Source organism: Crinia signifera, chromosome 3, assembly GCF_055691185.1.
Source record: "Crinia signifera chromosome 3, ASM5569118v1, whole genome shotgun sequence".
In the NCBI taxonomy this organism is placed as follows: Eukaryota; Metazoa; Chordata; class Amphibia; order Anura; family Myobatrachidae; genus Crinia; species Crinia signifera.
In genome coordinates, this window is record NC_139219.1 from 197,185,330 (window position 1) to 197,203,569 (window position 18,240).

Sequence of the window (18,240 nt, forward strand, 5' to 3'; positions counted from 1 at the left end):
AGAAGAGGAATGGCAGAACATTCACCTTACTAAATATTATGTCTTAACCAAGAGAATAAACAAACATTTTAGTTTGACTCTATATAAATCAAAAAAAGGAGCAGAAATTCCATAAAGTTTTATTCCAAGGTATAAACAGAGCAAGGGTTTGTACCAGTCGCACAGGGAAATATAGTATCGTTTTCATTCAGGTGGACCCTTGTATAGGTTATTTCGTGTGGGATTCACTTGAGTCAACCTGTAAGGGTGTGCTACCATGGGACATAAATTTTGAGCATACAGAGAAAGAGAAAGCACAGAATGTCCAGTATGGTGCACCTTTAAAAGGAATGTACGATAAAATGTAACTTTTAATAAAGGATGCTTTTAAAAGATTGCGAACATAAAAACACACTAACACACAGATAAACACAAATAGTGATTTAAAAGAGGAAAAATTCCTCTTGCAGTGTGTCCCGGATTTGTAATACAAATGACAAATTGGAAATTTTTATTATAGATGTCTCCTGGTGTGTATGCACCACGGAGAACCCCACTTAAAGGTTTGCTGTTAAATTCAAGAACAGTTGTACTTCATGTGTAACCCTGAAAATGAGATCTACCATGAGATCGGGTTCACATGTATCGATTTCGTGTGTGTTGAAGGGAGATTGACTACTAAGTCCTATTATTCGTGTGATGCAAAATCCCTGTCAGCGCAACCGTTGTATCAATCACTGGTATAGATCGATTGACTTGATATTTACACAGACAATAATTCGTGAATGATTGCAACCTTTTGATAACCCTTCTTAGACAATGAGATCCACTGTGGGATCGGGTTCAGGATTTTGCGCTCAAATGGTTTTACAGAGAGGCTTTGAGACTAATACTGGAAATTACTCCCGGTGCAGGGTGTGGAGAGCGTCTCCGTTACCTGCCCTGATGGCGGTCACCGTAGCCGTGTCTCAAAGAGTCGCCTAAACTCTGTCAGTGAGGCGCATCTGAGGTATGTGCCCTTGCACGGCCTCAGAAAAATCAGAGTGCTGCTGAAGTCAGGTGACGGCCGTCACAACCTGATCAGTAAGCAGCGGGGTTCCGGAACCCCGCTGCTTACTGATCAGGTTGTGACGGCCGTCACCTGACTTCAGCAGCACTCTGATTTTTCTGAGGCCGTGCAAGGGCACATACCTCAGATGCGCCTCACTGACAGAGTTTAGGCGACTCTTTGAGACACGGCTACGGTGACCGCCATCAGGGCAGGTAACGGAGACGCTCTCCACACCCTGCACCGGGAGTAATTTCCAGTATTAGTCTCAAAGCCTCTCTGTAAAACCATTTGAGCGCAAAATCCTGAACCCGATCCCACAGTGGATCTCATTGTCTAAGAAGGGTTATCAAAAGGTTGCAATCATTCACGAATTATTGTCTGTGTAAATATCAAGTCAATCGATCTATACCAGTGATTGATACAACGGTTGCGCTGACAGGGATTTTGCATCACACGAATAATAGGACTTAGTAGTCAATCTCCCTTCAACACACACGAAATCGATACATGTGAACCCGATCTCATGGTAGATCTCATTTTCAGGGTTACACATGAAGTACAACTGTTCTTGAATTTAACAGCAAACCTTTAAGTGGGGTTCTCCGTGGTGCATACACACCAGGAGACATCTATAATAAAAATTTCCAATTTGTCATTTGTATTACAAATCCGGGACACACTGCATGAGGAATTTTTCCTCTTTTAAATCACTATTTGTGTTTATCTGTGTGTTAGTGTGTTTTTATGTTCGCAATCTTTTAAAAGCATCCTTTATTAAAAGTTACATTTTATCGTACATTCCTTTCAAAGGTGCACCATACTGGACATTCTGTGCTTTCTCTTTCTCTGTATGCTTTATTCCAAGGTATTTTATAGTCCATGGCCTCTTCTCAAAGCTCAAACAATGCCATTGTTTGAGCATTTGAAAAATGATTTGTCAGTGCAAATGCATGAAGAATCCTAAAAGCTCTAACAGTATTTTAGCCCCACCCTCTCCATATAATCCCAGGAATAATCTCCACATCCTGCCTGCTACTAGGAAGGAGGACTGCCCAAAAGAAAACAGGAGTCTTCGGCAACTTGTGGAGGGGAGATGGAGAGTATGGCCCAAAGTACCGGTACTCCTCCTCCGCTGCTAACCCGCCTCTCCATCACACTGTCTACTGTGGTCTATATAGTTGAAAAGTGCAATTTGGGATGCAGTGCCACCATAGTGACTAAATGTGGCGCTGTTGTGTGGAGTCCACACAACATGACAGGCATTTAGCTAGATTGTAAGCTTGCAGCAGGGCCCTCTTACCTCCAAGTCTGTCTGTTGTTATCCAGTTTGTTTTATCACTGTTGTACACAATTGTAAGGCGCAACGGAATCTGCTGCGCTATATAAGAAACTTCATAAGTAAATAAATAAAATGTATCTTTTGCATGCAGGGTAACTATGAAGTAACTTTGAAGAGAAAGCAATGGTCTGTCCTCATAAACAAGAAAATAAAGGTAAAACTTCTAGTCATCCAGAAGTCTGGTACCATAAGACAGCAGCAGTGTCAGAGCCTAGCACAGTAGACTGAGGGTAGTAACCAGCCCACTATGGCCCTTATTCTGAACTAGGCGGTACGGCCCGTGTGCGGCCGTACCGCCGATGTTTTCACTCTGCACATGCGCAGAGGTCACTCTGCGCATGTGCAGGCGAAATCGCCGCACACAAATTTTATACGCCGCAAAGGGGGCGTATAGGGGCGTGAGGGGCTTAATACCCTCATTTCCCTATGCATACGCCCCGCGTTTCATGGGCGTTCCCATGCAAACGCGGGGCGTATGCATGGTAATGAGGCTATGACGCCAGTGATGGGGGCGGAAAGCTGACATCGCCGGATATCAGCTCTCCACCCCCATACAAGCTTTCACACGGACGATTGTCCGTGTGGTCTAAGCTTGCGTGAGCGGGGGGAGCGTGCGGCCCTGCCTTCGATGGTCGTCGACCATCGAATGCAGGGGGCAGCTCCCACCATGGTGGAGGCGTACGCCCCACCATTTTCATGCGGATCGCCAGCCGTCCGCGTACGGACGGCCGTGGCGATCCGTCTTGTAGGCGGGGATTGGTTTGTGCGGCCGGAGCAACGTATGCGGCTCCGGCCGCATAGATCAGAATAAGGGCCTATATGAGGTGAGACACAGACAGTATGTTTGTCCATGAGGGGCCAGCAGTGTCGACACACTGTGAAACTGATCTCCATCACTGAGCAAGTAACACAGCTGTGTGCAGATGTTGCACCTATCTGGCATTATGGACATGGATCTCCAACTCACACACTCCACTTAGCCGCTTTGCAGACCTAAAAATTAGTCTTCCCCATATGTTGAATCAATACAGGAAGAAACATGTTGCTTTCAAGTCCACAATCATCCAATATTATACATAAACATTAACCATTGGGACTCCCTCCTCCAAAGCTCCCTCTTCAATGCACCAGGCCTCTTCAGACTATGCACTGGATTGGCATACATGTCATGAAGCCACATTCAGGCCTTTTCTGTGCATGTGTTGGACATAATGTGGAGATGCTTAGGGAAGACATCGCATGGTAGTGACAGTGATGCTGGCATCGCAACATCCTTTGCATTGACATGTAACCACAAAGAAATTAGTCAATGTAGCACATGTGCAGTGGTGCTGTTGGGGCATCCAGAGAAGGGCTGATTCTTGCTAATTTTACTCCCAGTGTAATGGGTGGGTGTTCGAGCCAAACAAGTCTCCAGCAGCAATGGGCGATCCACGTCCCCCCCCCATGTCGGGATTTCGGCGTTCGGGATTCCGCCGTCGGGATTTTGAACGCCGGGATCCCGACCGCCGGCTTTTCATGCCGTATCCCCTAACACTTTTGCCCTCAGCTGTATTAGTTTTTGTTTTGCAAGATTTAAGTTGGGGCAGTAGTCTTAATCAGATACAACACTGTCACATATACTTACGAAAAATGTGATGTAAATGACTGGCGTTTGTTTCATTGCCCATGTCCTATAAAATGAGGCAACTTGTCTCAAGCGACGTTCTATGGAACAGAACTGTTCAAATGTCAAGCCAATCATGAAGATGAAAGTAACTGAAGGACTGGACCTATTTAAACATCTTAGGTCAGCTTTTGGACAGAAAGGTTGTCCGCTGAGTAGCAATAAATGCGGTTTATAGCTATTCTAGAACTGGCTGCTGGGATAGGGTAAAAACCGAAAGGGTCCAGACCCTGAACGCAGGAACAGATGGCGGCAAAAATCTTAGCTATGGTGGATATACTGTAGCTGAGTGCTGCCGTGTATGTACAAACACATATGTTTGCTCCCACCTGTAGCACACAAGCTGCCGAAAAGGAAGTGTCCCCATTATGAAATATGTATTCCCATATATTGGAGGGCTACAATTATTATTACTGAATGTTATTAGGGATGTACATGGTTTATTTTATTTGTTAATTTATATTTTTTATGTTAAAAAGAGGGGCTTGTTTCTCAGCACGGGATGCGGTCATTCGTCAGACTGCATTTAGGTCTACAGTCATTAGGTCGACCCCACTAGGTCGACTGGCAGGAAGGTCGACCTGACTTAAGGTCGACATGGGCCAAGGTCGACATGACTTAAGGTCGAATTTGCATAAAGGTCGACATGAGGAAGGTCGACTGGTCATAAGGTCGACATGGGTTTTTCACTGTTGTTTGAGCCGACATGTGCCGACAGGCGGTATTTCATGCCCTACCATCCACTAGGGCGTGGTGGGAGAATAAAATAGTGTGCCGAGCGCAGCGAGGCACCGTGCCTGAAGCATAGCGAGCGATGCGAGGGTCCGATTCTCATTGCCAACTGTGTCCATGTCGACTGTGTCGACATTCGGATAAAAAACAGTGAAAAACCTATGTCGACCTTATGACCAGTCGACCTTCCTCATGTCGACCTTTATGCAAATTCGACCTTAAGTCATGTCGACCTTGGCCCATGTCGACCTTAAGTCAGGTCGACCTTCCTGCCAGTCGACCTAGTGGGGTCGACCTAATGACTGTAGACCTAAATGCAGTCTGACGAATGATCCCATTCCCTCAGCAGTGTTTATTTTACATTTATTTATGAAAGCGCTGCAGAAGTGTGCGCCTTATATAAATAACTGGTGATAAATACATTTATTTATTAAATTGCTACTTTTATTGACCTAATGACTCTTTGGATGACCCACATGCTCTGTCCATTCCTTATGGTGCATACACACTGAAAGACATTGGTGACCAATTTTGTACTTCCCCAGTGTCCTCAATGAACAGTTTGACGAAGACAACTAATGATGAATGATCTAGATAGACTCCATAGCTTTTTTGAAAGATATCCGAATTTGACAACCTTGATGAACAACCTGCAGGTACGCGCATAGTTGTTCATCGTTCGTAGCATACACACTAAACGTTATTTTGACCAATATCATTCAGAAGGTCCAAAATTAATGATATTGGTCAAAAAAATTGTAGTGTGTATGCACCTTTAGTCCGTCCATGCAAGCTCAAAGAACCTGCCCCTGCATTTTATCAGATTCTGTACACATAGGAGAAAGGCTAACTTGGTTACAGCACCATATTATGCCCATATTATGCCCAGGACTGCGTCATTTGTGTAGCAGCCTTGTGAAGGTTTCTTTTGATGTTTTAATGCAGCTGAGCTCTCCCTGAAATACTTAATTTATTGTCACATGAACAATTTAGTGCACAGTGTAATACATACAGTTAAAGGCCAGTTTACACTTTGAGATTTAATTGTCTAAAAAAAAAGTCACTGCATCACTATAGGAAGATCATTGATTTCACCTGGTTGCATCTAAAATTACAAAAGACTAATAGATGATGGTACTCTTTACCTAGAACGGCGCCCACGATGTCCATCGCGGTCATCGGGGGTAAAAAATCGCGGCCATCGCATGCACTAAAAAAACGGGTGTGACGCGATGCCCGCGATGCCCGCAGGGATCAATGTTAAAAGTGAGATTGGACGCGATTTTACTGTTCAATGCCTCAATGCCCGCGATTTTTCCATAGGAAACAATGTTAAATGGGCCACAGAGCCCTAATAGTCCCCCTGAAGTCTGAAATGGCCCCCACAATTGTTAACGCCACCCCACGATCAACGTGAACCCGAAGCGTGGCGAGCGGCGGCGGTACGCGTCCTCCGACCTTTTCATACCCCCACTATCCACGTCGGCGTGGAGTTGAGAATAGAATAGTGTGGCGAGCGCAGCGAGCCACCGAGCCCGAAGCGTGGCGAGCGGACGCGGATACCTGTGAAGCCCGCAAAGGGACGCGTTTACCTGTGAAGGTATCCGCGTCCCCTCGCCACGCTTCGGGCTCGGTGGCTCGCTGCGCTCGCCACACTATTCTATTCTCAACTCCACGCCGACGTGGATAGTGGGGGTATGAAAAGGTCGGAGGACGCGTACCGCTGCGCTCGCCACGCTTCGGGTTCACGTTGATCGTGGGGTGGCGTTAACAATTGTGGGGGCCATTTCACACTTCAGGGGGACTATTTGGGCTCTGTGGCCCATTTAACATTGTTTTCTATGCAAAAATCGCGGGCATTGAGGCATTGAACAGTAAAATCGCGTCCAATCGCACTTTTAACATTGTTCCCTATGGGAAATCGCGGGCATCGCGTCGCACCCGTTTTTTAGTGCATTTGATGGCCGCGATGGGCGCCGTGCTAGGTAAAGAGTACCTAAATGATTATAGTAATTATAACAATGCTATCGGTACTTGTTTCCTATCTGGGCGCCCGCTACGTTAATTGCGCACCATGCTATTCTCCGTATAAAAATCGGATCGCATCACATCGGATACCACAAATGCACATACACGATATTGAACGATGCGATGCGATCCGATTTCGTTCCCGCTTTTATGGTTGGCCCATAGGATGGCCCATCTGTAACACTACTGTATTTATTTACCCTTCAAAGCCCTCCCCTTGTGACATCTGCACAGAAACACAGTATTGACGTCAACCCGAAGCGTGGCGAGCGGCGGCGGTACGCGTCCTCCGACTTTTTCATACCCCCACTATCCACGTCGGCGTGGAGTTGAGAATAGAAAGTGTGGCGAGCGCAGCGAGCCACCGAGCCCGAAGCGTGGCGAGCGGACGCGGATACTTCACAGGTATCCGTGTCCCCTCGCGGGCTTCACAGGTATCCGCGTCCCCTCGCCACGCTTCGGGCTCGGTGGCTCGCTGCGCTCGCCACACTTTCTATTCTCAACTCCACGCCGACGTGGATAGTGGGGGTATGAAAAAGTCGGAGGACGCGTACCGCCGCCCCTCGCGGGGCTCGCTGCGCTCGCCACGCTTCGGGTTGACGTCAATACTGGGGTGGCGTTAACAATGGAGGCGCATTTTAAACCATCAGGGGGGGTTTCCTATACAAATCGTGGGTTTGCGGGGTTATTACATTGAAATCAATGTAAAATCGGGTCTCAGGGACCATTTAACATTGATTCCAATGTAAAAATCTGGTTCATCGCGTCACCGCATGCGATGCGAACCGATTTAAAATGAAATCGGATCGGATCGGATAGCATCGTATGCCATCGTACATCATCGAGTACCAAATCCGATGCGATCCGATATCATTACGGTGCCGTACGTAGAAAATCTGGGCGCCCAGATAGGAAACAAGTACCGTCCTATCTATAATTATATAGATATGTAAACAAGACAATGATGGCTATTTGCTATATAGTTAAAATATTACCCTAAAGCTTATCGGGGCTAAGGAAGCCCTTGTTGTTCAGATAAAAATCCATGCTACCACTTCTAAATTTCAGTATAAACAACAATACAGCCAAGGGCTAGTATCTGGCAAATCGGTCAGTAATTCCACACTACAGTACAGTACAGTACTATTATTATTATTTCTATTACTAACCGTGTCTGAAGACTCTTTATTCTGCATAACATGTCCAAATGGCCAGCAGAGTATTGCTCAATTACATCTTTCACATCATAAGGGCGTAAGGTCTCCTTAAATTTCCTCTTTGCTACATGGAACTTCATGATTCTGTAGAGAAATGAATTAGTTATTGTCACTATTTCCTATCACATCATTGTAAGGGTAAGGTATGAATACGTCCCGGGACCTGTCTAGAGAAGACGGCACATTTTTCATTAGATGTTACCTAATTTTTCCTTTAGGTTAACTAAAAAAAAAAAAAAAGCCCCCCTCACTGAGCTAATATCATACATCATATACAGCACATTATGAATTTCACAGGACCTGTAAACAATACAAAATAGGGGCAAATGTCATAGGCTGCAGTATGTTGCTAAGTTTGCCACAAGAATTAAATAAGCAATTTTTTTTTTCAATTGCAGCTTTTAAAATTATGTCTACACCTCTGACATTTTGCAGCTATCTGCAATTTGCAGGCTATTGCATTTATCACACAAGTATGTCTCAAGAGAGGGTATATGGAAAACATATTGGCATATATTCAATGCCGTGGGCGAGCGGTGACTGCGAGCAGGACTTTTTGCTCGCAGTCACCGCTCACCCTGTCAGTATTCAACTGACCCCCCCTCATACGCAAATTCCCTCTCGCTCCGTTTTTTGAGCGGCCGGCGAGCGGCTGGCGTATGTGCCTCCAAAAACTGCGAGAATCGAGGCTAATTACAGCGAGTTTGCTGCACTAGCCGCAGCTCTCGCAGTTCAGGGGAATTCTGTGACGGCGAGGATTCCCCCAGAACGTTGCATAGTGCGAACGGCCGACGCAGGGTTTAAACTGCGAGGATCACTGGTTTTCTGTGATCCTCGCAGTTTAACCCCCTCGCCGGCCGCTTGCACCAGCATTGAATACCTGCCACTGTCTTTCTACTGTACATTGGGCCTCATTCAGACCATGGGGGTCATTCTGATCTGTTTGATCCCCAGCGTATCTGCACCAGGGAACGATGTTTGTCCTCTGCACATACGCATATTCGAATATGCGCAAGTGCAGGGCTGCTGTGCGGATGCTTTTGGAGACTTGCATAGTTGCCAAGGCTTTTGCACAGGGGGGAGGGGCTTGAGGCAGGCAGGTGGGGTTCGCAATGGGATGCCCAGCGTTTCTTGGGTGTACCCACGAAATAACTGTGCATCCCCATTTGATTGCAAGCAGGCAGCTGCCTGCCCGGGGATGGACAGCTGACATTACAGGAAGTCAGCCGCCCACCCCGTTATAGGGCAGCAAATGATTTCACCCTGTACGCACCCTTGCAAATGGATGTTTATGCAAAACATCCATTTGCAATGAGCAAGGAATTTACGCGCGAGGGCAGGCATTCACTCACTCAGGAGGCAGCGTTAGTTGACTTGCTAAGCAGCAAATTGACGCTGCTTAGCGAGTCAACCAGAATCAGGCCCCTTGTTCTCAAAATGAGCAAAGCCATATGCACTGCAGGTGGGGCGAGTTAGATTTTGGTGAGTTATTATGTTTCTGTGCAGGGTAAATACTGGTTGCTTTATTTTTACAGTGCAATTTACTGTAGATTTCAGTTTGAACACACTTCACCCAAATCTGACTCTCTCTGCAAAATGTTACATTCGCCCCACCTGCCGTGCACATGGTTTTGCCCATTTTTTGCAGTTCTGCACGATGATGTGGCTACTAAATAGCAGTGTTTTGTCTACTTGTCACTCTTCCTTGTACTTCATGAATTGTGTATTGCCTGACATGGTCATTTCATTCAGGCTAAAAGTTTTGTATAAACGCCACTAGAGGGCAGCAAAAGACCAAAGGAAAATAACAGTGCTATACTGTACGGTATATCTGACATGGAAAAAGACATTCTATTTTATCCATATATACTACAGAAATTATTTATTATATATTTACATATTTCTGGAAATATACAAAAAAATTGTTGCAAACCAAAAATTGTCAAAAAACATAAATATAGAAATTTCTAGATGTGCAGGTTCGGATTTACTTAGATTTACCCGGATTTACTAAATGTCAAATCTGGATCTTATTGGCTATCGTCTGTCACATGTTTTGGCTCTAATAAGATCCTGATTTTGAGATTTGAGAAAACCTGAAGCTGCACTGCTGGTAAACCCTTCACCTTTTAAAGGGGTTATATAATATTTTTGAATAACATTTGCTTTCATCCGAGAGCTCGCCTGTTGCATTTAATGACATGTGCACAACCCCTTTATGTATGGGACACTTTTATATGGAGCCTCATTAAAAAGTGAATAATTGCTGTGTGTGATGGCAATCACCGTATATTACTGAGTAGGCTAGAACATACTACTATATATACTACTGTGCATGGGAATTCATTTTAAGGTATGTTTTAGGAATGAAAGGAGTCATCTATAAACGTATTTAAGAATCGTGGATAAAACAGCTAAATAGGTTGCAATGTTATAGGTTGCAATATTCCTGATTGAAAAATCTGGACAAATGAGACCATGTCCCAGATCTTCACAAACCATGCCTTGCCCTGTCCAAATCATGTCCACCTCCATTTTAAGATGCATTTAATGTTCCAAAAATCGGGACTATTGTCAAGATGAAAATAAATGATGTCATTTCAACTTCTCATGGAATCTATTTATGAAATAGCCTGGAAAAGTCGTATTTTTCACATCTCATTATGAAATAAATGTTGAGGCAACTGAACGATGCTCAGTAAGCATAAACTTGGCCCATCTATTCTGTACTGCGTATGCATGACCCTTCATGCCAGGTACACAAGGGCACTGTGCTGGTAGCCTAGTCTTGTACTTCCAGGTGCAGATTCCTTCTAAACTTATTATTATTATTATTATTATTATTACATTGGTTCTTTATAAAAATTTGAGCTTAGTAACTTTTAACATGGCTCTATCATAGGATGACAGTTCTGCAGCAATTCAGTTTGACACAGTTCTACCTCTTGCTCAGAAACAGAGGTCTGTCGAGTACTGAAGTTAGTTAGTACTGAAGTTAGTCAGTACTGAAGTTAGTATGGGCCTTATTTAGGCTCAGTTGTACTTTTGCAAGACTGGCAGCAGCAGTAGTGTGTGTGTGGGAGGGTGCCCAGCACAGGGCAAGGCTGCCCCAGATACCCGGTCCCTCCATGCTATGTGCCCGCAAAGTTTTGTGGGCACATCACTACTGTGTGAGTGCTTCACTACAAAGCAAAACTGGCAGCTCCTTGGCTGCGTAGCTTACCTGTGTAGCCAAGCACTAGTCGGCCATGTTTCGGGTCACAGCGGCTGCATTTGGCATAAGGCAGCTGCCATGGACCTCCCCCGAAGTGGCACACTACACCTGCGTTTTCTTGCCATTCCCCCTATACAGGGACGCCTATACAGGGACGCCGATTTATATTTTTTCCGGTGGGTGCTCCCGCCCCCACAGACTACACCCCCCCATACACACACACACTACCACCCCACCCCCCGGGACTCACCCGCAGCCGCCGCTGGGGATCCTGGATCCAGCGGGGTCCCAGCAGCGGATATGCTGTCAGCAGCAGGGTCCCTGCAGAAAATGGGAACTAGCAGTGGTATTAATACCGCTACTAGTTCCCATCCAACGCAGGGACCCCCGCTGATGACAGCATATCCGCTGCTGGGACCCCGCTGCCGTGGCCCGTGCCGTGGGTGCTCCACAATTTCCGTGGGTGCTCGGGCCCCGGAGCACCCATGGTTTCGGCGCCTATGCCCCTATAAATGGTATGTACTTTGATGTAATACTCACTATAAAGTTACAAAATGGTGCAGTTGAGAAGCAGGATGACAACTGTTCATCTGAAGTTTCACAAAATGGGAATCCATGTCCTGATCCGGATTAAGCCTTCAGGGACAGGGCTGCCATCAGAAATTGTGGGGCCTGGTACTGACAACATAGGCAGACCCCTCTAGGTGGTCAGAACTGTGACTAATGTAGGTGGACTTTGGGGGTGGGTGTTATTATAACATATAAATCTATGATACTCCAGCTCTGCCTCAGCTACCTCAGTATATATAAATACCCTCATGGCAGCTCCATCTAACTCACATAGACACACATACCCCAACCATCTTCCTCTCACATACATATACTTAGGTCTGCCCCAGCCACCTCCCTCTGACACACACATATACCCCAGCCCAGCCACCTACCTGTCACAGATAAGCCTTGCCTTACAACTGCCAACTGGAGATTCCCAGTGAGATAGTAGTTCTGTTTGAATCCTGCAGACATAAAAGTACCTTATCTCTGCCTACCATTAACTCTGTTGCTTCCTAGTGTTCCTACAGTATGTGATAGTTTGCATTTATTAGTCTGTATTGTCGGTTTGTCTCTTCCATTATGGTGGCCATTTATATAATTATATACTTGTACACAGTTATAGAGGGGACCTAGGCCTCCTGTCTGTCTGGGCTCAGGACAAGAGTCCCAGCAGTCCCTCATCGATAATGGTGCAAACAAAAGATATACATAACTTATGACCAGGCACTGATATGTTCAACACATGTGGTGCCTCTCTGCCGTTTTATATACCGATGGTACCATGCGGGGGCGAAATATTGATATAGTGAAGTACAGTTGGGTACAACAATATTTTAATAAACACAAAACAATTTCTGGTGGGTTACATTCAGATCCTCCAGATGTATGAATGACAATGTAAAATTCAAGTAAAACAATGATATTTCAAAAATCCATGTAGGGAGCCTCTTATTGACTCAAAGGTAGAGAAATTACCAGATATGTTGGAACTGATCGCCAGTTCAAATAGCACATGTCAGTCCCGGGGCAAATCACAGGTCTCAGGTCCCGGCACCTCTCTCCTGAGTCAACCAGACGGTACTCCCAGTTTCGACTCCTGCTGGAGTCTTTTTCAAGGTCTCAAGTGGTGTCCACACCACCTGAGACACGTGATTTTCCCAGAGATCTGCCCCACGATCGCATGTCATTTTATAGGGTGTTTGATGGCATGACATTAGGTATACAATCATATGATTGTATGTCCCAAAAAATAGGGTTAACGCACCCCCCACTATCCACGCCAACCCAAAGCGTGGTGAGCGGTGGCAGAACGCGTCTTCCGACTTTTTCATTACCCCACAATCCACGTCGGCGTGGGGTTGATTTATATAGTGTGACGAGCCCAAAGCGTGGCAAGCGGACGTGGAATACATGTAAAGTAATCCACGCCCCCACGTGGGGCTCGCTGCGCTCGCCACACTTTGGGCTCGGACACTATATAGAACCAACTCCACGCTGACGTGGATAGTGGGGGGTGCTCGCCATGCTTCAGGTTAGAGGGGATAGTGGGGGGATGCATTACATCTATTTTTGGGACATACAATCATATGATTGTATACCTAATGTCATGGCATTGTACACCCTATAAAATCGTATGCAATGCAATATTGTGGTGTCAAGTAAAAATTTCAAATTACATGAAAAAATTGCAGCCATGCGATGCGATACGATTTCCCTATGGTGCCGTACGTAGAAAATCTGGGCGCCGTGCTAGGAAACAAGTACCATATCCCCCCCCCCCAGGGTCATAAGATCAGCGCCTGGTCATAAGTTATGTATATCTTTTGTTTGCACCATATTCTATGAGGGGGCAAAGGGAAAACCCTCCATATACAACTAGGTAGGCTGCTGTGCGCAATGTTGGGGAGCACCAAACTGTTTTGTGTACCTCATCGATAATGGCCCTGTTCAGGGGGCCCAGCACCCTTTCCTCTGGTCAGCGCTGCTCCCCTGACTGTTTCTGCTGTATGTGTGTTTCCACCCCTCACAAATCCATGAGGTAACAGTAGCGCAGGTCCTACATACACTCCTGCATTGGGGGCAGACTTCAGAGCCTCTTCTCATGCATCGTGTATTCCCGGCTATAGAAATCTTACGACCCTGTACACGTTTTATGTGTGCATGTTATGCTCCAGCCAGGCACAGTTGCTTGTGAGTAATCAAAACAGAGCATGTGTCATGGTTTCCTTTTTAAAAGCATGGTGTAATTTGCCTGTCAGTGTGGGACTGAAGGTGCCCCTATATTATGATCAACATTATGTGCATTACACAACCTACCGGTATTTTCTCTTTCTCTTCTAAGAGTGGAACTGTGACACATGAAATAAAGACATCCCTTATGCACTCTTATTCTTGTCACTTGCTTTAAACAGATTACAGCAGTGGTCACCCTGGGGGACCTTAGGACACTTGCAGGGGGGGCTTGGGTTGAGGTCCAAGACCAACTCAAATTGTTCAATAAAACATGCAAAACCAGTGCCTGTGGCTTCTAATCCTAAAATAGGTAGACAACTAGAAGTGAATTGTGTCTCTCACCACATAACTCATTCTGGGAAAATGATGAATTGCACAGGTTCTGTTGCTGGCTGACTTCAAACCTGCACACACATGGTTTTACTCAACCATAGAACCTGTGCAATTCATAAGTTTAAAGGGATAGTATTGTAAGCCTAATAGAAGTAGCAGTGTTTTTCAATACTTATTTGCCTGTACAAGAACCATCAGAGCCTTGCTTGCATAATTTTTCAAACACCTTCCCTTCACTTGCGGCTAAGCATAACCATTTTGCCACTTTTTGGGCTATGCAAGCTGCTTTTTTAATGCACTGTAAAACGGCGTGGGGTCCCCCCCCACGGGCATAACCAGCCCCAGACTCAAATAGTCCTGGTTCAAAAAAATCAGGAAACAAACCAAGTTGGGGTTCCCTGTATTGTTTAAACCAGCACCAGGCCCAAGGGCTGGTCCTGGTTTCCAAAATATGGGGGACAATACGAGTAGGGGTCCCTCGTATTTTAAGAACCGGCACCAGGACCAACCAGCCAGCAGGGTAATGCCACAGCTGGGAGACACATACTATATAATGTCCCGCGGCCAAAGCATTACCCCGGTTAGCCTGGGCAAGGGACCTGGGGGAGTGGAGACCCCCCAATGAAGGGGTCCCTCCCTCCAGCATTTACCTACCCAGGCTGAAGCCTGAGGCTGTCCCCGGTACCCCTTGGCTGTGGGTACCGGGCTGATAAATGTGTAAAAAATAGAATAAACTATTGTATATTGCTGTGGAACTATGAGTCCCAGCAAGCCTCCCCCACATTAAAGAGCCCTTTCATACTGATACTTCCCTATCTTGACCCCATAGGTAGGTAACCGTCCATCCGTGCTGTCCTGAAGAAATCCATAGGGGTACCTGTGGAAGGAAATTATACCAGGTCCTCCGGCGTAGATCGGTCCTCTTGGTTCCAAAGTAGCATCCCTGTGTCTTGGCAAAACAAAACGGAGCCAGCAACTAAGGAAGGAGCCGCACGATGACGTGGCTGCTAGGCGGGCAATAGTGGCATATATCCTTCATATATCTTAAATATCAACTTAAAACACTTTCGCACTTGCATCTGTTAATCTCTTACACTCCCTTATACAACATTTCTCCTATGCTGCTGACCCCTTATGGAATTCCCAATATAAAAACATTAAACATTCTCTGAGAAATCATCTCTTCACTAGAACTTCCTCTACTCACACACAACACACATTATTTTACCCCACAACTATTAAACACACCAGTTTGTCTTCACAACTTTCCCTTTTCTAGACAGCTCATAAATAATAAACATTTGAAAGAAATAGCTGGTGCTGGAAATATAGGGCCAAGACAGATAATAAGCCATCTCCGGTGAGGCAAATGACTGATACTGTAGGTCCCCCTTCTCAAATTGCCAAAATAGCTATGTAATGTGGCTCTGATCAAAGTTGCCATTTCCTTAGTATTCGCAGCGCGTTTCTTTACAGTCTGAAACATTCCACTTCTTGGGTTTCTATACAATATACATATAGCCTATATGTTGGTCTAATCAAATTTCACCATAATTAAAAGTGCAGACTCAATCATTTTGTCCTGTTATTGGTGGGCTCATCTTGCTGTCACACCATTTTTATTAAAGGAACTACACATATATAGACATGCATATGCAGGGCCGCCGAGAGGTATGCTGGGCCCCGGTTAAATTTTAGGGGTGTGTCCTAATCGCAGGAGGCGTGACCACCTCCCACAATTAGGCCACCCCCCCAATGTTTATGGGAGGTGAAAAACACTTTAAAGTCTGGGTGGACTGTTATTGTCCCCCTCTCAGCAGCAGCAGCAGCACACACCTACAGCATGTGCTGCGCTGACAGCAGGCTCAGCATGAGCTCTCACGCTGTCAGTAAGACGCTCATGCTGAGCCTGCTGTCAGCACATGCTGTAGGTGTGTGCTGCTGCCCGGGGGGGGAAGGGGGGGAGTCGGACCAGGGCCCCCGCCATGCCCCTCCAGCATGCCCAGGCCCAGGTAATTAGTACCTGCTTCCCCCCCTGTCAGCAACCCTGTGCAAATGCAATGTATATGTGAGGGACTCGTCTCTGAACCCAAAAAGTGTAGCAAAGCATTTTTAAAGTTTGTCCCACTCCCAGAATTTCTTTTATTGTGTTGATTGGACATACTATTTCTATTTTTTGGTGTTTATGTTTGTACAATAAACGTATTTTATCGTTAACGTGTCATGACCCTGTACTTCAAGCATCACCTATATTGTTTGTTCTTTGGAAAGAGAAGTGGCATTCTCCTTTTTTTGCCAAGGGCTTGCATAAGAAACAAGACTATCACAGTGATTATAGATAATCAGTTTACGGAACCTTTTTTGTGTGATAATAATGCTGAGTTTTTTTCTTTAATAAAAATTAAAGATCATACACCAAGATCACACTGGATTTATAACTGGCCAATCAACAATCTCCAGTCTCACAAAATATAGATGATGATAACATGTTGGTGTCTCTTAATACCATAACCCCTTAAGCCCCACCATCCTTTTAAGCTGCGGTATGTCTCTTGAAAGAACCAACTACATTTAAATTGAAAGCTTATTTCGTGCAACTCATTTTAGTAATTGCAGTATTACAAAATATAAAATGTGAGTTCTGCATTGGGTTTGCCACGGAAGCTAGATGATAATGGTCTTTCTTTAGATGTAGTGGGTGACAGAGGAGACAGCTGATTCATCATTTTCCTGTAACTTTGCATAAATAGATTACTGATAATAGAGATCTATTACTAGTTGCTATATCCCCCATACTCTGAAATCCCCCCCCCCCCCCAATGATTAATTAAATAGGTACTTGTTTCCTAGCACGGCCACACCGATATCAATCTTGAGAGTCTTGAGCATCGCGTCGCATCGGTGGTTTTTTTGTATGGTAACGATGCTCCCGACCGATAAGATACCCCCGATATAGTTATGTACTCACGATGTGTTTTTTTCGCGTCGGTTTTTCATATCGGCATCTTGTTGATTGAGTCGTGGCCCTTTTAATTGTGTACCCCCGACCGACGCGATACTACCGATTTACTTTTTTTCTCACGATCTCTCTATTAAATCGCGTCGGTCGCGTCGCATGTTTAAGTAAAACTCCCCGATGCTCACGATGCACACGATTTTCATCTGTCCCATTGGCCCAACGATTTTCCCGCTGTTTAGGCCCTTTTTAATAGGCCCAATTAATCTATATAGTCCGACCCCCTATAAAATCTACCTAGTAACATATGTTTTAATGTGTTGGAGTGTGTGTTTCTATGTCAATATGAAATCTTCCCTCTGTAATCTGCTCAGTTACAGCATCAATGTCAATATTTATTGTGATAGTCCGGCCCCTTACTTTGACAGCCCCTTCTGTTCTTTTTTCCCCTACTGTCTTTGTGGGTTTGTCTCGGTAGGAGTGAGACGTGTATTCAGTTGCTGGTGATTTCTTGGCTGATTGATCCTTTGTTGGTGATATCTCCCTGATTGATCTTGTGCTTTGAATACTATTTGCTGTTGTTCGTGAGCCTTGTGCTGCGGATTGCTGCTGTTCCAGTGGATTATTGCTGATCCTGATTATTCTGCGATTGATTTCTGCTGATCCTGACCCTGAGCCGTGCTGATCGTTAGTCCTGAGCTGTGGATTGGTCTGCTGTGGAGTGCTCTGTGGGTGATTTCAAGACCTCTGAGATGGCTGAGGTGAATATGTTCTCACTGCCTACAAGTGAGGAGGAGGCAGTGGCGTTTCTGCAGCGCCATCATCTGCTGCCATCAGAGGCTACATGCGACAATGGTCATCCGATGCGGCTGAATTTGAAGGAGACCATGTGGCGCTGTAACGTGAGGGACTGCCGTTTGAAGAGGAGTCTGAGAGCA

General features: G+C 45.4%; 1 protein-coding gene across 1 annotated transcript in view; it reads right to left on the bottom strand.

The window, feature by feature from the left end:
- Positions 1-18,240, bottom strand: part of KCNQ5 (potassium voltage-gated channel subfamily Q member 5) — a 527,262-nt gene that overhangs the window by 8,037 nt on the left and 500,985 nt on the right. The window contains exon 12 of the mRNA XM_083177212.1: positions 7,965-8,096. Within this exon, the coding sequence (XP_083033338.1) occupies positions 7,965-8,096 (132 nt within the window). The remainder of the gene's footprint in view (positions 1-7,964; positions 8,097-18,240) is intronic.